This window comes from Numenius arquata, chromosome 9 (assembly GCF_964106895.1).
Source record: "Numenius arquata chromosome 9, bNumArq3.hap1.1, whole genome shotgun sequence".
NCBI lineage: Eukaryota > Metazoa > Chordata > Aves > Charadriiformes > Scolopacidae > Numenius > Numenius arquata.
In genome coordinates this window covers 13,263,521-13,284,106 of record NC_133584.1, presented here as the reverse complement: position 1 = coordinate 13,284,106, position 20,586 = coordinate 13,263,521, and the positions used below count along the sequence as shown (strand labels likewise).

Here is a 20,586-nt window from a genome sequence, read left to right as displayed (position 1 = left end):
GCCTGGTGAACAAGGCTCTGGCATTTACCAGTTCCCATGGCACTTGTAACAACAGCAGGTTAAAGAAATCAGTTTTATTTAGAGAGATAGGACTTCTCTTAAAACTTTTGACCAAGGTCTTTTAAAACACAGTGGATAATGCACCGTACTGCACAGCATATTCCTGTACTGGCCGGGGCTCCTGTTACCCTCATTAGCAAAGTTTTATCTTTTGCAAAATGCAGGCTTGCTCTCTCCCTTCTTCAGAGGTTACTGCCAGGAGCACTGCTTCTCCCCCCTCCCTCCCTCCGGACCCTGAGCTGGGGACCTGTCCTCCCGTACCCAACCCCAGCAGCAGCCCTGCTACCACAGCTGGGGAAAAGTAACACCAGAGAAACACATTTTAGGCTCCACTTTGCAATTTAAATTAAGGAGAAGGACCTGGGCAGGTGGCACCCAGCTGCTGCTCTGTGTGTGACTGCAGGTCCCTGGCTCAGATCGACAGTACCGGTGATATTGCTGCAGTCCTCTGTGCTGGCACAGGACTGATGGTGAATGACACCGTGTCAGCCTGCAACATCACAAAAATATCTTAGCTGAGGCTGCAGTGAGTTTCTTTTGTTGGCCCAGCACCTGCAGTGCCGTCAGCCTCTTGGCTAGAGTACATAGAAGTCGTTGTTGTTGGACAGGTCGCTGTAATGGCAGAGGGCAAGAGCAGGAGCCTGTGCCGGTGGTGGCTCGGGTTGACTTCTGCCCTGAAGCCCCTGCGCCATGGGCCTGCCGGAGCTTGGCTTGCAGAGATGAGTGTCCCACCTGGGCTCAGGCACAGCCCGATGCTTGCGCTTGAGTCTATTGCTGCCATTGCAATAGGTCCCACAACACTGGCACGTCAAGAAGTGCTTGGCTCGGTGTTTGGCCTTTGACTCAGGGGTCGGGGCTGTCCCTCTGGGAGTGAGAGTCCCTGCTGCAGTGCCCCGTGGGTCAGGCTGCCCTTTCAGCCGGCTCCTTCTCCTCTGGACAGGGTCCAGGCTGATGTCTGACTGGGAGGAGCAGCTCTCATTCCAGCCAGAGCCGGCGCTCAGGCTGCGCAGCGGCAGGGCGAGCCGCAACGCCTTCCAGAACTGGGAGCCGGAGCGCTTGGACTTCTCCCCCTTCCAGGTGACGAAGGAGACAGACTCCTTCAGCTGGAGGATGCTGGGGTGGGTGCACTGTAGTGGCCTGTACTCCACCACGATAAGTTTGGTGGCGATGGCGTTCTGGCACATGATGCCCAGCTTGAACTCCAGGAGGCTGATGCTCTTCTCCGTCAAGTAATCGGGACTCAGGACCACGATCATCCTGCGGCTCCTCTGGATGAAGTCGAACACGGCCTCGGTGGTATCTAAGAGTGCAAGAGCAGAGGAATTGGGGTGCACGAGGGGGAAGGAGCGGGGAGAGAAAAGCTGAAGGAAGCTGTTTGGTGGCATACCTGCACAGATCCCCCCCTTCCCACAGAGGGAAACCTGGCACAAGCCCAGTGACTTTCGATTTGCCCACGCTCCTGCTGGCAGGGACTGCAGGAGCAATAGCAGCATTTTTGCTTTGCAGTGGGTTTTTGAGAAGGCTGAAGCGGTAAATGAGAAGGCAGGATAAGCCAAGACTGTATTCTGACTTCTGCACTGCACGGCATCACTCCTGCCCAGGGAAGTGCAAGCATTTGATAAAGGGCAGGTCTCATTTGGGAACCACCTGCCCAGAGCTCTGGCAGCCCTTTACATGGGGGGAACAAAATGAAGCAATCACATCATCGTGTCACAGCTCGCACTGCCAAGGCTAAGATCCACCTCCCTCCCGCTCATGCTCTCTCATCTAGAAATGGAAACCTCCAAACCTAGAAAGCAAAAATGTCAGCCTTAAACCTCTCTGTTAGTTCCCCCAGCTGTGACGGGGGGTGAAAATACTGCTCTTCAAAGCATTTCTTGGGATTAATTGCAGTTTGTAAAGATCAGCAAGACGCTTAGCTGGAATGGTGCCAGGCAAGGGCAGCATCTCTTTTATTACAAATGTAGAAAAGTGGCAAACTTCAAGGATGTCCTTGGACTTCTATCTACGGCTTGGGATGCAGTAAGCATATTGAAGGTGTCATGGCTAATGGGTGAGCAGTGGAAAGGATGGAAATTAATAGGGCTATGGTACTTAGCAAATTAACCCAAGCTGATTAATAGAACTGTAAAAACTTTAAAAAAACCCACCCGCTTACTGAGTACTGGTGCCTGAGATGGGAGAGGATCTGAGGACAAGGTGGTGTTCAAGCAGGACAGGGATCATTGCAGTAAGAGCTTTTGCACACTCAAAGAGAAAAGCCTCCCTGTGGGAATGTCTTGTAAAGAGCTGTTCTGGGGAGAAGAGCTACCTGCTGCTTCCATTGCCTTTCACACAGCTAAACCCTTGATTCCTCAGTCTGGAGACTCTCCTCCCTCCCTGCCAGTGGAACAAATGTCTTTTTTATAAATAAAAATACTGTACCTTCCCTGCAATGGCAATGCCTCTTATTCTTCCAGCACCTGGCTGTCTCTTTCCTTATCTCACAGCAGAAGGTGCACCGTGTTGCACATGACTGCACCTTATTTTAATATTGTACAGCGCAATACTTTTTTTTTTTTTTTCAAAGATACATGACTAGGTCTAAAACTCATTGTCACTAGATTATTTGGAGACCAAGAACTTGAGATAGGAAAAAGGATTGAACAATAGTATTCTAATGGAGAAAGTAAGGCACTGTTCGGTTCTTTACTGTAATACTGGAATTTAAATCAAATTAGTTGCAGAGTTTTTTTTCTTGTATACAAGGTTTGGGGGGATTTTCCCCCAGCACACACAGGAAAACACTAACTCACAGAAACCAAAAGTAGATGATAAAGTCAGTCCTGTCAGAATTGCCTCTTAGCACCATGAAACGTTCTTACCACCCTATTTCAAAGGCACAAAGAATTGGCAGCAATCTCCCAATTTACTGAGTCCAGACCTCATTCAAACTTTTCTATAACTGATTGAGATCTATTCTGAAATCAGCCAAGCTTCAACATTTTGTGTAAGAAAAAGCTCCTTTGCTGGTTTGAAAGGTCTTTCTTTTTGAAACTAGAATCACAGTGAAACGTAGGCAGGAACAGCCCCTGGGAGGTCACCTATTCTACCTGCCTGCTCAAAAAGCACAGGTTCAATTAATGTGAATGATTCCAACATTGCTGAAATAAAATGTTTTTATTGAGCTAACAGTGATAGTTTTCTTTTATCAATTTTAATTTGCAACACTTTTTGAAAAGAGTCGACATTTTTTTGGCAGGGAAAATGCTCAAATTCCCAAAGATAGATTTTATTTCTGAGAATCGGGTGCATTTAGACTTGGCTGACCAGGATATCTTGGGATGTTCAGTTCACAATGTAATCCCAGCTCACGAAAAATCGTAAGGGGCCACTTCACAGTGTGCAGGCAGGATGGTCTCCCCCAGTGACACCAACAGCACAGGATCAGACAGGCAGCAATAATGCTATGGGGGTTTGGGTACCAACAGAGCTGGGAACTTAATATTCTTGGATAGCTGCTTTATCCTAAAAAACTTCTATCTTTACTACATGGTTATGAAGGACCCTGCATATTTTTGTTGGTTTACTTGTGTTTCCTCTAATGCACCCTAGAGATGTAACAGAGTATTTCAAGAGCCATACATTTGTCCCAGCACAATAAAAGCTGGGAGGAGAGGGGAGCATAGATCCCATACTCCATAGACCCTAAATCCATAGATTGTCACAAGTATTCATTTTGCTAGTAGTCTGGAAGTGCTAGGCTCTCTCTCAACTTACCTGTTTGCATGCAAACAAAGGACAAAGCCAAAAAAGTGGCTTGGATGAGAAAACAGGAAGCTGAATGAACCTTTTCTACCCAACTACCTGGAAGGTCACGGGCAAAGCAGCCTAAGAGTGAGTTTGATTTCCATGGTTCAGGCAGATTTCTGTTCAACATTCTGGCTTGGTCTCTCAAGCAAAAGGGATGGTGTTTCCTTCCCACCTTTATACCTTGTGACTGATGAGTGAATACTCTTCATACCAGAGACTTTTTGTGTGTACAGGTCCACTGCTGGGTAACATCTGAATGCTGCGTGTCACTGTGTTTCTGCCTTCACGGCCTTGGTAGCAGTGGTGGTGCCTCAGGATCTCTGCAGGCACACCATAAAACAGCGAGGAAAATGCCCTGCTCTAAGGAGGTGTCCCCTATCTTAAGGCTTGGACTACACACAGTCATCTTTCCTTAATGGCCTTTCACAGACGTAATGGGGAGGAAAATGATACTTATGAGAAATGCACAAGGACTGAAATGCAAAAGTGAAAATGTTTTATTGAAAAGCAAAATAAAATAATACTGACACTTCACAGACCAAATAACACAAAGGCAACAACATACAGAAAAGAGAAGGGAAAACTCTGGAACAGCTGTACAACATCAAATGGTATGGGGGGAAGACATTTTTTTCCAATTTGTGCCATGCTGTTTACCCATGAAATAACAATGAGGAAATTTGTATGAGCTGCATATTGATAAATGTTAGAACACAGAAACTCAAATGAATCAACTGAACTAGACAGACGCTGTGACAGAATCCCGTAACAGAAACCACACGTGGCATAGGATGAAATGACAGGCGTATTTGAGGTACTTTGCAGATCTGAATTACAGCGGGGACTGGGGTTTACCCCTGGCCTGACAGCTACCAGCAAAGCCAGTAGTAAAGCTCCTGGGGGAGCGGAGCCTGCTCCAGCACTATTCCTTCCACGCTGCTCCCTCTGGACCTCTCAGGCCTCCTTCACCCTTCACACCATCGCACCTTTTGCCATGTGGGTGCTCTGCTGACGTCTCTCAGTAATGCTGTTCTGGGGTTGCAACGGCACCAAAGGCCACTGCGATATATGCCAGAGCAAGTCCTGGTCTGTTGTTTGTTTGAAAAACTCTTTGAATAAAAACAGCAAAATGAATGAGGTGGATTTAACTTCTTAAAATAATCAGACTAACTGAAACATCAGCAGAAGTTCTCTTGGTACTTCAGCCAAAAGTGAGATGTGATGTAGTGAGGTCTGCAATGTTAATTGAATATATGCATATCTTTGAGTCAATTTTTTAAAAATTACATTGGAATTTAACACAGTTCTGCTTTGGCTTCAGGTCTTTCCCTTTGCCTGCAGATCTGGCAGATGATTACAGGGACGCTGAAAACACAAACAAAAAGGTGAAGCTGGGCAAAATGATGCAGTTGCAATGGCTTCACAAAGCTGAGTATGGTTTTGGGTGTTACCTCATACAAAAAAAGCTTTCTGGAGTGTGGGAAGGAGATTTGCCCCTCCACAGACAGCCACAGTAGAAAAGATTGTAACAGCAAAGCTTTTAAGCACTTCTGAGAAGCTGAGGAGCTCCACTGCCTTCAGTGAAGCTGACTGCAATTTTACCTGCTTAAAGCAGAGCTTACTTGGAAGGGGGAGAGGGGATGGGGAGGAGGAGGATGGAGGGGAAGGTTCCACATTTGTACAGTACCTGCCCAGTGACATGGGTAGCTGCGGCTCCCCGCTGCCCTGAAATAACATTATTAATCATAAGATGCTAAGAGGAAGGGGCATTGCTGATACCAGGATTCAGCCCCACACCTTTAAGGCTGGGCTGGTTACAGGGATGGCCTCAAACCTCCCTGCTCAGCTGGGTGACTAGTGCATAGACTCCTAATTGTAGTGCTTTTTTAATGCCATTATGAATGGCTACGCTTCACCTGCTGGACACCAACAGGGCAAAAGCATGAGTCAGAGCTGACTCAGGAGCAATCGTTATTGACAAAAAATAAGCATGCACTTAGTGTGCGTAATACTGAATTTCACAATTAAGTGGGCAGGCCCTTGCACTGGGAGCTACAGGAGTATGGAGACATTCCCAGAGCTTCTAGTTTTATGTGAAAACACGGTGAACAACAGTACAAGTCAAAGCCAGGGTCCTGCTGTGCTTTGGTCTTTTCTACAAGGGAAGGGACTCTCCCCTCCTTGGTCTGAAAATCCTGACAGGGTTAACTCACCAGGTCCACTCCTATGCCTGCTGACTCCCATTGAAGGAAAGACTGGTACTCAGTGGTTTTTTATATTTCCATTTTGTGCAAAGGTTGCAAAAGCTGAGGTACATCCTCTGTTCTGCAACTCTAAGCTGGAAACGTGATGGGTGGAGACTTGCTTTGTAAAGCCAAGGCTAGTTTAAACCTGAGTCCTGAATTACAAATGTGATGTTGTTCATAGCCAGGCAGAGAACACTGCATTTTCATAAAATCATAGAATAGTTTGGGTTGGAAGGGACCTTTACAGGTCATCTAATCCAACTCCACTGCAATAAGCAGGGACATCTCAAACTAGACCAGGTTGCTCAGAGCCCTGTCCAAGCTGACCTTGACTGCTTCCAGAGACAGGGCACCTACCAACCTCTCTGGGCAACCTGCTCCAGTGTTTCACCACCCTCATTGTAAAAAAATTCTTCCTTTAATCTAGTCTGAATCTATCCTCTTTTAGTTTAAAACCATTACCAGTTGTCCTGTTGCAACAGGCCCTACTAAAAAGTCTTTCCCCATCTTTCTTATAAGCCTCCTTTAAGTACTGAAAGGCCACAACAAGGTATCCCCAGAGCCTTCTTCAGTTCTTCTCCAGGCTGAACAACCCCATCTCTCTCAACCTTTCCTCACAGTCTTACCTGGGTGGACAGACCTAGTAGTTTTTAATAAGGTCAAATAAGTTTATAGAGTCTCCTGGGGAGCTGGACACATACCCAGTGTCATCCCAGAGGCCTCAGCAGCACCTTGCATGATGCATTCTCCCAGGCAGCAGCACAGACACAGTAAGTGTGTTCAGTAGTAAATTGGGGTTCCTTGCAGTGCTTGTGAAGTCCCTGAGTTTACTCTACAAAGAAGCATCTCTCAGACATACTCTATGTATGTCTAACTGTACTAATGAGAGATTTCCTCTGGATTATGAGCATTACAGCCCTGAAGGTTCTGGGGTACTCAGAAGACAGCTGAGTCGCAGCCGCTGACCACTTATTAGTAGAAATGCTACAATACAGTATCACCTAGCAGAGCTTTTTGTTTTGTTTTTTTTTAAAAAAAAAGCTTTCGTACCATCCATTTCACATTGCCAAACTATCTGAATGCATCTGCTCCTACAGAAACGTGGGGATCAAAAATGAGGACACTCAAGAGTCTACACTCCCCACACTGAAGCAGAAATCTGTGATCCCACAGCAATCAGGACTATACAGCTGGGACACGTATAAAAGGCTCTATACCAGAGCCATCTTTCAAACTGTTCCGCAGCCTCTGCAACAGGGACCACTGGCCAGGAAGCAGAAAGGCACTTAAGAGAGGAAAAGCAGCTCTGTCCTGGATGCTAACGAAGGTCTGATAGGACCTGAATCTAGGAGTACTGGCCTATTCAAAGACCATGCTATCACAAGGTGGTGGCTGCATTCCCACCTGGATAGCCCAAATTTAAACCTTGAGAGAGCTTGTATGGCTGATGCTAATGATGTGCATTTGCAGAGAGAAGGTGTGTGCATCTTTGGTCTCTCTACTGCCAGGGCAGTAGAAAAGCTGCAGGGAGGCATGACTGAAATGCTTGGGACAGTCCTTCACGGCAAAAACCCCGAGTTCCTTCCCACTCCCTGGCCTAACTTGTAGGTTTTTGGGGTTTTGTTTTCTGATGGTATCAAACATTTCTCAGGGATACGTATGAGCCCATCAAGGCTCAAGCTCCTGCTGATTTTTTTCACTGGCATTTCCACCTGCAGCTGTTTCCAGAACCTGCCCTTTGGGAACTTGGACTTCTCGCCTTTCCATTTAATGACCGTCAAGGCCGCCTTGGCCTGCTTCAGCTCCTTCACTTTGCTCTTCTTGATGGCTTTGTACTGCACTAGAATGACTTTGATGTTGCCCTTGGAGGCCATATTCTCTAGACCAGCCTTGAGCTCCAGCAGGGCCTGCGTCCCCTGCAAGACGTAGTTGGGGCTCAGGACAACAAGTAGACGTCGGCTTTTCTGGATGAAGCTCAGGGTTTCGTCTGTGACAACTGGGAGAAAGAAACATTGAGGTGGTTAGTGATGGCCAAGAACATGCTGCTGAGCTGCTAGTGAGACACCGAATGTCTCTTGCAGGGAACAATAAAATTCCTTGGACGCCCTTTCTAGAGACCATACTGGTGCTTCCCAACGCTGCAAGCAATTCCAGGTAGGGCTTCCTACACCCTGGCTGGTCTCCACTGCTCCATACAGTGACATCTTTTACTCCCAGGCTGACTACAGATGTGTTTCCTCCTCCCCATGCTACGCAGAGGTAGCTACATCTAAAAGGCACTGTACTACATGGCAGTGACACCACCCAATGCTATGAGGATGCCATGTGGCCAAGAGGGCTGCTCTGGTAGGTTCAGATTTAGCTTCCTTCTTGTGAGAGTGGAAAAAGAGGCGCTCTGGAGCAAAGCAGGAAAATTGCTACCTGGACAACACATGACCTCAAGGAAAAGACGTAGAGGTGTGGAGAAGCCCAAATGCCTACACTTACATCCTTCTCTGGCAGATGTCCAGAATGACTCTGGGTAATCCCTTCACTCCTCTGCCTTGGTTTCCCCACACCAAACACACACAATAAGTATCTTACACCCTCCCTGGGTGTTCTCATGGGTTAATCTGCTTTGGAAATATTACCATCCTAACTCCTGTTACTCATCCAGCTGCTCCTGTTGCTGTCATCGATGAAAGAGGATTTGAGCGTTTCTAGAAGTGACAAGTAAATTGCTCTGAGCACTTTTAATGAAGTGTCCCAAAAGTGACACCGTTTAAGCTGGAGACATGTCACAGTAACTGTGGATCTTCTTTGATTTTCTAACATTTGTAGGTAGACTGTCCTTAGGCACCTTTCTGTAATTAATATGAAAATTCCTTGTAAGTGTGAATCCCAGTGCTTGCACTCTTTGCTGCAGGATCTCCCATGCTTCATTGACAAGAGAATGCTCTTGACTGGTCAAGAAATACAATGAAGAATAAAATAATGCTGACAGGCAACTCCATTTAGCTGTCAAACACGTTTGATTAGTTCCTGTCAGCAAACTCACAGGATAATCCATCTCCCACTGTTTCTTCATCAAGGACAACATAACTCTCTACCCGTTACACAGATGTACTCTGGAGGCATGACACCAGCTGCCAAAAAGCTATTTCCTGGCCCGCTGTGCTTCCCCAGGAAGGAGATTAGCCAAATCTCAGCTAAGAAGCAACGGGAAAGCCCCAGCAGAAGCAAACGACAGTGCAATGAGGAGCCACCTCAGCAGTGCTCCAGAGTGACTGCCACTGAGCAGCGATGGGAGGACTTCAGGTGAAGGTCAGGGAGCCCAGGAGAGCTATTCTGGGAAGAAAATGAGACTCTCCAAAGGGAAAGGATGGCAAGAAGTGGCAGAGGGAACAGGAGGGAGATGTACTTATGTCTTGACGAACAACTGGTGAGAACAGCTCAGAGCAAACCTGCTCTAAGCCTGGCACTGGCATCAAGGAAATAGAGCCAGGAGGGTGCCCTACCAGATCATCCAGGGTCTCTCTAGAAGAGTATGTCCTGGCAACAATCTAGGAGATAAATATAACAGAGCCCAGACTGATTCTGCTCCTTTTTGTCACGCAGCTGGGCTGGGACTTCAGCAGTCCCTCCTGTCTACCCAAAAGCAATCCCAATGGACTTTATCAGCACAGGTTCTGTCATTAGTGGGGTCGTGGCCCAAAGCCCATGAATTCAAAGTGGGGTGATCTGCACTGGTGAAAGTTCAGGCTTCAAACTTTTAGTAGGCATCAAGGATCATACAGCCAACTCAGCCCCCAGGACACTGGAAATTGAGAGTGCCCTTGCTGTGGCACCAGTGTGAGTGTATGACTATCTGGAGAGTTTCACAAACTTCCATTCTTGGCGATTCCCTGCATCCCTCCAGCAGATGCTGTGTTCAGAATCTTGTATGATTTAGCTTGAAACAATGAGAAAAACATTACATCTTAGTGAAGAGGTGAGTCTCACTACCTGCAACAAAGTACCCTTGATCATCACAACTTAATTGTCTGCCACGTTAGACACAGACTCTCTAATTAATGAGGGTGAGTGGCACACATTCTAGGAGGGCATGTTATTTTCTTACTGATGTTGGCATGGTGGTCTCCACACCTCCCTGAAGCAGACGCTACTGTTTTTTATAGGCACTCACCATTACCATCTGTGAGCTACCAGTCTGGTCCAGTATCACACTCCCCTGCCTCTTTTCTTTCTAGCCTTGACTTTATCACCTTTTTTTTTTTAAGGCAGCTCAGAGGGTTTGCATGAAGGTCAGTGGTCCAGTTCCTTCATGTGGATAGATTAATCACTCATGCACATCACTCCTGGGGAGAGCAACTGAAATGACCAACAACCACCACTTGCCCACAGCAGCCGTTTGGCTGGAGCATCTGCGACATTGTCACATGAACCAAAAACATTAGAAGATACCAACAAGAGATAATTAATGGAGACAGGGAAAAAAATAAAGGATAAAGTTAATCTGGATAGGCCAGTTCCTATCCATTATCAGTACCTCACAGAATGATAAAGAGAGGATGCGCATGGAACACAGCCCTCTGTGAAATACTCACTTCCCCCGGGGAGGCTGTCTCTGTCGAAGATACACAGCTTGTACCCAAACTCATTCTCCAAGACTCCTCGCAACGTCAGCAACACAAATTCCTCTTCCTCCGCGTTGCGCGCGTAAGACACGTACACATCATACTCCTTCCCGTCTGGGCGTTGGGAGCACAGAGAAACACAAATGGCAGAAGAGACACTTGTGATACTGCACATGCTGAGCCTTTGACTTGCTTCACAGGAAAAACAGAAATGAAGGCTTGCTTTGAGCCCAGACACCGCAGGTTAAGGCACATCGATTTCCATAGTTACAAGCCAGCAGTGCTGCCTCTTTTATTACCCAGCCTGAACATGCAGGTACTCAAGACACTGCTGGGTTGCTGAAGGCATGAGACCACAGTAAGACAGCCAACCCTATCTGTCTAGGGTCCTTTTGTCTTTTGACACCTCTGACATTGCTTCCTCTCATTGCTGTCTATCTGCATGAGCAGTCCCACCAGACAGAGACTTGCACCCTGCCTACACCCTCCGAGAGCCGTCGCATCCCCTTGGCAGATTCACACCACAAGCTGCGAGGGCTCAAACACCCTCCTCATCCTACAGAGGAAGAAATCGCAGCTCAAAGTCCCAAGAGATGAACTCCCAGTAGCACAGGAAAGCTGTGGAAGAACTGAGGAGAGAAGGGTGATTTCCAGATCCATCCTTCTGGATGCCTTATCACATTTTAAAGCAAATCACCCTGGATTCGTGAATCTTTACATAGAGTCACCAGAGAAACCAGGGACTTACTGAAACTTGAGGACTTATCTTGACCATCTATATCAGATGAAACAGCTAGCCATCAGCAGGGCAGTGCCCCAGGGAGCCTAACACATCCACGCTTCACCTCTGAAAAGAATACAGAGGACTTCTCTCTCATTTCCTCTGACCCAAGCCTGACTCCTCTTGCTCTAAAATGACCCACATGACTGAATGCAGGTATAGAAATGGAAGGTCAAAATGTCATTATGTTGTGAAGAGGGTTAAAAATAGCTTATATAAAAATTCCTAGAAGAAAACAAAGGGTCTGGCCTGTAGCAGGAAAAAATAAATGTGAGTCCTTTAACTCCTTACCTGGAATGGTTTCATCTGTTCCAAAATGAGCCCGATAGAAGAGGACCATTTCAAGCCAATAAACATGATAGACGACTATCAGCACCACAACGAGCAGGATGGTTGCTCCCAGTCCACATGCCAGCTCCACAGTGTACTTCGGTGCTACAACTGGGTTCAAAAAGAAAGAGGAGGTCTGGTTTACAGAACAGGTTGGACCTTCAGCTAAGCAGGAACAAACTTATGACAAGCACCACAGAGGAACAGCCAAGCCCCAAGTTGGCCTTTCAGAGGAAGGTGGCCAAGTCAAGGTTTTTCTGGCAGGACAAGTGATGGCTGGCCACCCTGGAGTCCCCATTCTGGGTTACTGTGTCTGGTTGGGCTGGCAGAGCAAGTCAAAGCACAGGCTGGACTTGTGTCTCTGAGTTAGACCCTTGGAGCAGCCAGATGGTACAATGACTCGATGGCAAACACCTGCACAATCCAAAACCAGCTCATGACTCTGACCTTCTCAGCAGTATATGCAAACTCTTGGGGCAACACAACAGCACTTAATTCTACTAAAGCCAGCCAAAGCTCACCTGCAGCAACATAAAGACAATAGCCACCATTTTCCCTCCCCATCAAACACACACAGATCTTGTGGCTTGTCCTAGAGTGACAGAAGGATATAACTAGCCATTGTTTTGTGATTCTTTTCTACCAGGAAAGAAGAATCAGAGTTCATTACAGAAAAGCTGAAATACTTGCAAATAAATAGGACAACCTGTGGACATCAAGCCAGAACATCACAGGCCCCCCTCCAACTCATACAGTGTCTGTCACACCACTGCTGCTACTTTGTATTAAGGACAGAAAATAACTCTTTTAACTGTATCCCTGGGCAACTCCATTTTATGGCAATTCCGGTGGCAGCTGACAGGCACACTGGCAAACTCCACAATAAAAGAACAGCAGTGAGTGGAAACATCAACAATTTCCAAGATCTAATAAGTTTTATTAGAAACTTAATTAAACAAAACAAAAAAAAAAGAAAATGGAAGGAATTTAGCAGCTTTCATTAGGTGATGAGCAACAGAAATACATGAGGATGACAGGGAAATAATCCAGAAAAAGCAGAAAACATATATAACCTAATGTAATGAAAGAGTTGGAGCCAACATATATAGCTGCTTGCTGAAAACTGGAAGACAAGTGGTGAGGGGTTAGGTTCTGGCATGCTTGATGGTGTGGTGGGATGGTCTGCAGTGAGCTTATCTTAAGGTTGCTCTGCCAGCAGTGGTTGGGGGCGGTTCTTGGATTTTGCTGTGCAACAGAGCAGAAAGGAGGGGTGGTGAGTAACCAGGTCTGCTTAGAGCAAACCCACTCAACTGCCCAGGAGCAGATGGGGGAGGAAGAGAGAGGATAGGACAGATCAGCCCACTAGAAAACAGCCTTTAGGCACTGCTGCATAGGGAAAGAATCTTAAGATTTTAGATTCGCTTCTGCTACATGTACAAACATTATCATCCCAGAAGAATTATGTATGTAGGATGAACACACTGGCAGATGGTTTCAGCCTTAGTTGTGTGTTTGGTCTGTCGTTCCTTCCTAATGATCCAGAAAAGGTTTGTCTCAAAGGAATAGGACTTACTGGAAGAGCTCTCTTCCTTTTAAAACCTTTGTGAGCCACATTAATAGGGCAGGTGTTGAAGCTCTAGGTTGATAAGGAGGCAGAAATATACACCTTAACCAGGACTATAGCGAACTCTTAGTTTTTATTACTGAGAAGTGAGTCGGGGAAACAAGAACAAAATCTTCAATGAAAGAAAGATGTAGGGAAAAAATCCCACTGAACAGAGCTGGATCAATCCTTACCATCCATGCTGAGATGGCTGTATCTATACTGGAGCATCATCACAGCAAGGAGTAAAACCACAGAGTCTTGTGGTTAGACTGTCTCACTCCCTAAGCAAGGTCAATGAGTGCAGTCTGCCTTCTGGAGGATGCCAACTGGTAGCTGTTGTGTCACGCAATCAAGTAACCTGAAATCATTTCAAGCAGCCTGTCCCCTCAGGCCTGCTTCAGTTGTGGTACATGGACGGGATGAGAACAACATGTCTATCCACGCCTCTCTCTCTCCAGGCACTTGGCTGTGGTAGGGTATATGTGACACACATTCTTTGCTCCCTGCCTCCAAGAAGCATTGCAGTATGACAGCAATAATACAGCACTGTGTACGGAACAGTTTGTGTTGGGGAAACAGCTCTGATAAAGATATTTATTCCCCTACTGTTTTGCAGGGCAAGGCTCGAGGCAGGACCAACAGCCCTCTCTGACCATGCCTCATTTCTCACCCATGCTCTGCAAGAATTTTACCTTTCATGCGCACTATGGCCTGGCTATGGTCCTCGCCTTTGGCATTTCTAGCATAGCACGTGTAATTCCGTTTCAAGTCCTCTGCTGTGGCTTTTGCTACTGTTAGAGTCCTTATGATAGTTTTGTCTTCAAAATCTCTAGTAATTTCACTGTAAGAGAAAGACTAGAGCATTACATATGTAAAATTGCAGCAAATTCTTAGTGACAAATACTTCTTCCCCTGATGTAACCCAACCCTTTCTTTAAAAAACATACCAAAATACCTAAACTGATAGTTACAAATTGATACACATTTCAGTTTTTAATACAGCTGCAGCTGCTCCTTTATCTGATTTTCCTTAATATTTATTTTGCTACTCATAATTTTCTCATTGCAGCTGTGTCACATTGTATTCTAGAGATGAAGGAAGTTCTTGCCTACAAAGCAACAAGATCTTATGAACTTGAGATTCAGAGTCCACGCCACATTCCCTGTGCAATCCTGGATGAGTCACTTTGTCATCTACAAAAATGGGGATAATAGTATTTCCTTTTGCCTTTTCTTTGTCTATGTAGGTTTGAAAATAGATTGGGGCAGCAACTGCCTTCCACGTGTAATTCAGCACTGAGCAAACTCAACCTCATTTGGGTTCTTCATGTAACCGAATCTATTCCTCATAATCAATACTATGTATAATACTACATTTTTGTTTTCAGCCTCTGTTTTTTGAAACATCTTTATCACGCTATTTAGGAACATTCCTCTAAATAAAATTGTGTCTGCCCCTGTTTTAGAAGTCCCACAATAGCACCAGCTGTTGGCACCACTACCAGGACCTGAAGGAGTGATGATGTGAACTAGTAAACAAAGCTCCCTCAAGTCCTGCTGTACGTTGAGAGACTGTCCAGGTCTGGAGGCCTCCTCCCTGGAGCTCATCAGAACATGGTGCAGACACAGGGGTTTCTGATTAACAAGGGAGTGGGGGGGACTCCACACTCCCTTGCAAGGTCTGTACCTACACCCCCCCTACAAGACTCAAGAGAGGGTTAAATACAAATGAAGGTTCACATTATCATGTTACCTTTGTGTAACTTTTATCTTTGGGTCCATGATGTCATCTGTGTTTTTCCCATCTATGGTCCACCACACCTCAGTCCGGGAGTCCTTTAGGAAGGTGAAAAAGACCTCACAGGACAGAATAAGGTCATCTCCTGGGAAGAAAGGACCATAGTGAGGTATTGCAAAGCAGGAACAGCACCACCCTGACTTTTGTGCTTTCCCATAATCCTATCAGCCTGAGCAAAGACTGCTGCTAATCATCATCATTGACATCACATTTATTACATCAATGTAATGGGACATGATCCATTCAATATAGGGAATTGCTCCAAAGAGCTATCGGTATTAACAGATAGGGTGGGGGAAGGGGTATGGTACCCCATTACAAAAAGCTGTGAGACCAGCAAAAGGAGAGCTGTCATTAATTAGGAAGTAATCAGCCAAAAAGGGAGAGAAGATGAGCAAGAAGTGGCCAGAAGGCTGAAGGTCACCTAGGGGCTGAATGAGGGAGGGCTGGAGCAAACCTTGGTCAGGGACGGGGCTAAGACAAGGTCCTAAAGGAATTTCTCTAAGCAGCTGAGAGTGCCCATTTCATTTTCTTCTGCAGCTGCAGTCCTGCATCTCCATGCCTGAACATCTATCTTTATTTGTCCTTGCAAAATTAACTTTTAAAGCTGCACTCTCCTATTCTGGCATGGAAAACTGGCACCCCACACAGTCTGCCAGGCAACTTGTGGCAGCTTGATTGCTCTGTGAGGGAAAGCACCGGGGATGCAGTGGAAGGGGAGAGCTTCTGTGCCTGGCTGGGTCTCCCATCCCGGTAGGTTGCTAGGGCAGTGACAGCACACAGTGAGCATTGCAATTTACCTGCTTCCACTTCATAGACAACTTTCTCATTTGGAGAGGTGAACTGTGGTGGCAAGGCCTTGTTCGGAGATCCTGCAGGAGAGAACAGAGAGCCCCCCATGGGGACCCAGACTTCATGAGAACCTGGTGTCCTCGCAGCCTCACTCATGATGCCCGTGCCCCACTGCACATGCCCCAATCTAACTTGTGATATAATCTTGCTGCAGAGCCCCATGCAAAGAGAAATCTATTCCTAGTCCCCAAACTCAGGTACAGACCCAGATTTTGAGGTTCCTCCAAAGAAGTATAGGTACAAGTTTTTGGGCCTTTTGCATCAGGAGAACTCCATACCCCTCTCATCTCCCACAACGCACAACCTGTACCAGTTTCTTTTTATTGCTGCTTCTAAAAAACATAATAAAACACCATTTCCTGTCACAAGTATTTAATTTGACTCTTCAAGCAGCAATTGCCATGGGACTCAGCACATGCCCTACTGTTCACTAGATTTTTAAGCTCTGTCTACAATTCCCTGGCAGGTAGGCTGAGCCCTTGTGCCTGGGACAGATGTGTCCAAGCTCTGGGCTGGGTAACACAAGCCCTGCCTGCCAACTTATAGTCTCAGCCTCAGCATGCAAGGTTTTGAGATTGCAAGAAGACTGAGGCGAGTTAGCTATAATGGACAATCCTACAAATAACGATGAGCAAAGGGCACTGAAGACAAAAATGAGCAAGAGTGCGACAGTTATGCATTCACACGCCAGCAGAGGGTACCCCTGGCCATCTCATGGGTTGCACCTCACAGCTTAAGCCTAGTCACCCTTGTGGTGTTTGGGGTATTTGACATGGAGGTGGGTAGGACCTCCAGTGCAACATGTCCTGGGAAGTCATGTGAGGCTGACCCCAGCAAGCAAAAATGTATCAGGTCAGTTGGGTAATGTAGATTGAGCACAAACACAAATGGATCCTGTGACAGATTCTTCTAGCTGTTTTCACCACTTCTGCAGCTATCCACCTGAATTTCACACATTTTAAACTCATTCTTACCCACCACCTTCATTTTTATGGTTCTGGTGAGATTATAGGTTCTTCCGTGGTCCTTGAATGTCACAATACAGGTGTAATTCCCTTTATACGCACTGCGGACAATGCCGATGACGAGCCTGGGCCCTTGGGGGTATTGCTCATGGAAGCCATTGATCAAGTTGCAGTCCTGGAGTCAGGCAGAAAAACACTCGAGTTTTGTGATTCAAAAGTAAACATATTGGCTTAAATGCTACTTCAAAGATCTGCTTTTCAACTATGAATATGATACTTGGAATGATGTAGGTCGGACTTAAATACCATGAACTTTGAGCACGTTGGAAAACAAACTGGTATGTTCACCTTGAAAAGGAGGTGATGAAGCAGATGACCCTAACAGTTTTATCCCACCTTAAATATAGACAATTTTATAAAAGAGAGATCTCTGATCCAGAAGTACATTTGCAATCAAGGTGAGCACCTCAACAGAGTGAAGAATGAAAGCAAAAAGAGACAGGAAGAAAACGATGATGTATTCACGGATGGATATGAAGACTAAAGGACATGTTCCCTGTTGATGTCAGCATGTCTAACTCTTTTGGGACTAATCAAGGTACTCTGACAGACTTCAGCTGAGGATGAGCCCCCAAAATTGGCACCTGGCAAATGAGAATCTGTAGTACAGAAACCTTAACTCTTCTCTTTCTGTCAGGCAAGGCGGGAAACCTCTGCCAAGTACCAAGCTAGGGATCCCTTTTCAGAAAGGGGTTATGCAGATGATATCTTGATTGTCATAAAACCCAAAGATGTGCACATTTTCTAAGAAATTATTTCTGAATGGTACATTTCCAAATCAGATACATCCTAATGGGGCAGTATAAGACAGGGGTCATATACCATTTTTAATGATTTTTATTAGGCATGGGATGACTTGCTGCCTGAGAAATTACTTCCATGGGGCTTTTTGTTTCATTCTGCTAATTGATTGTTGAGATGTGAATTTTAATGAATGGTACAAGTAAAGCATTTCAACTTCTGGAGTGAAACTGCTCCTCTCGGATATTAAAGTAAGTTTTTCCTGAAGGGTTTTAGAGTTGGGTTTTTCTTTAGGCATGGGTTTTTTTTAATTATTTTTTTTAAATCAACAGATATATTTGTTGCCAACTTACTCTATTACTAAATTCACTCATACAGAACCTTCTATCTAGAAATCCAAAAGCGCTTTATAAGTAGTTAGAGAATTCAGTCCCATAACCCTCTGGCTGCACATCCCCTGAGAATTCTTATTCTGTCTTGACTAAAGGCATCCACCTAGAGAAAAACACTGAGGTCAAAATTTAATAAAATTGAGCAGTAATTCTGTAGGCAAGAGCCTGAGGATGGCTGGAGACAGCCTAATTATCAGAGCAGTAAGGAGGGTGGGGTAGGGATGTCTCCATCTTCAGAAAAGAGGTTTGCTGAATTGTGTCAAACAGGGCACCCATGGTTCTTGCAGAGGCTTAATGCACTACTTCATTTCCTGACCTCAAAGGATTTTGGAAAGGATGCTATTTTCATGAGCAGGTGGTTTGGTTGTTGTTTGTTTTGGTTTTGTTTTTTTCTTATAGAAGAGGGAATATGAATCACAGTTTCCTTTACAGGGATAGCGACCGGCTCACGCAGCAGGTCAGGAATACTGCCTGCAGCCGACCTGAGGTTCCTAAATCCCTGCTAGAATATTCTCCACTTGTGCCCGCTGGTCAAAAAAGTTTCAGTGTTAGCTGTCAATTCCCTTCCAAGAGCAGTTTTGCCCTTGAACTCAATGGAAACAATACTCTTAAAATTAGTAAAGCTTCATTAACATCTTCATCACTGGGGATGTTCTGAAACATAGCTCCACGATTCTCATGCCAATTATTGCTTTTTCAGATACAACACTGTATTCCCCCACCGCCCAAATAAGTCCTTCTTACCAAGTACCACTTGACAGTTGGTGTTACACTAGGAGGGTAAAACCCGTCAATATCTGGACATATGATCTTCTCATTGGGGTGCTCCAAATAGAACATCTCCTCAACAGGTTTTATTGAATGGCTCACACAAGAGTGTTGGTCTTTCGGAACAACCTCCAAGGGAAAAGCAACTTTGCTGCAATAGGTTGTATTTCTAAGGACACAGGAGGATAGGGCTGATTAGTTGAAACTTGTTTACTCCTATAGCGGTGGAATGAAATAAAAATCACATCTGCAATAACGAGCATCATAGCGCTGATAAGGTACATACAGCCTTAGTTGACTCATTTATAAATGGGAAAGAAATCATCATCAGAGATGGCCACACTGGTTCAGAAAAGCCTATAAAGATGAGTAACAAGCAGCACCCACTCCCCTGCTGATAAAGCGGATAATAGGGTCAAAGACACAGTGAACAAGAGACAACATGAGGAAGATCAAAAAGAGCTCATGTTCTCAGTGCATAGCAGATGCTATGTTCATTTTGTACCACACTTAGAGACACTTTTAATTTCCTAGAAGTCTGAATTTCATGAATCTTTGCCAAATTAGCATGCAGTCAAAACATTACCCCTGCATCTGAGGCTATTTTTACTCTAGACATACAGATCGCTTCTTAATGGTGAGTGCCTGTGGATTTTGCCATGGGCTCAGCAATAATATTTTCATGGACACTTACAGCCAGAAAGGAGAGGCATGTTCATTAATGTTTGCAAGGCTCCAAGCATTATTACGATGTAAATTGTCTCAGCACTGAGCAGTCTTATAATTGTAACATCCTTTTCCCATTAATGCTTATGTAAATGGTCTTCTCCCTACAGAAAGACCTGGTGCTAACAGCATAATTTTCCCACTTCCATGAAAGTCCTTCAGTTACGCTGAAGACATACAGAAGCTGCACAGCACAAACCTACCTGAGCATGCATGTGTAATTCCCAGTGTCATTGAGGAGCGCAGGCCAGAACCAAAGGGTGTCTTTCTCCTTACTGATGTGATTGTCTGGGAGACGAAAATTAATGGGCTCCTCCAGATCCCGGTCCTGCCCTATCCTGTACCAGATCAGGGTTAGGCCAGCAGAATGGGCTGTGCTGTAGTTGTATTTCAAGAAGGTCTCAAAAAGTGGGCATTTGATCTTGGCAGGCTCCCCATCATAAATCTGGATCTGCTTCATGGTGTCCACACCCCAGTCATCGCAGCGTTCTGCAACCACAAAGAACAAGGTACCTTAGCTTACAAGTCTGTGGGAAAAACACAGTTCTGCCCATGTTCCCCACAGCCCTTGGTCCTGTCCCCATTAAAGTAAGAGGCAAAAATATTGTGTTCTCAGTGAAGCCAAACTGAGCTTTTTTTAAAGCAGAGCACAAATACTGTGTTCGTTTCTAGACAACCTGAAAACCTCTACTTTCATTTGTACGCTTCCTTCCAAGTTATTTATCCCCCATCAGGACAATGTGATAGGATAAGATATTCCTGCATAACACCAGGCTTCCTAGAGAGCTCCAAGAAAATTCAACCCTAAAAATAACCAGCGTGGGAAGATAAAATTTGGATGAAAGCAATGCTA

The 20,586-nt window shown here is 45.4% G+C and overlaps 1 protein-coding gene across 1 annotated transcript in view; it reads right to left on the bottom strand.

The window, feature by feature from the left end:
• Positions 1–635: 635 nt before the first annotated feature.
• The window catches only part of IL1RAP (interleukin 1 receptor accessory protein), a 31,173-nt gene continuing 11,222 nt past the window's right edge, over positions 636–20,586 (bottom strand). Inside the window, exons 2-10 of the mRNA XM_074153738.1 lie at positions 19,937–20,222; positions 18,984–19,176; positions 17,056–17,221; positions 16,030–16,101; positions 15,185–15,314; positions 14,124–14,272; positions 11,787–11,936; positions 10,685–10,828; positions 636–1,360 (exon numbers count right to left, since the gene is read on the bottom strand). Of these exons, the coding sequence (XP_074009839.1) occupies positions 636–1,360; positions 10,685–10,828; positions 11,787–11,936; positions 14,124–14,272; positions 15,185–15,314; positions 16,030–16,101; positions 17,056–17,221; positions 18,984–19,176; positions 19,937–20,222 (2,015 nt within the window). The remainder of the gene's footprint in view (positions 1,361–10,684; positions 10,829–11,786; positions 11,937–14,123; positions 14,273–15,184; positions 15,315–16,029; positions 16,102–17,055; positions 17,222–18,983; positions 19,177–19,936; positions 20,223–20,586) is intronic.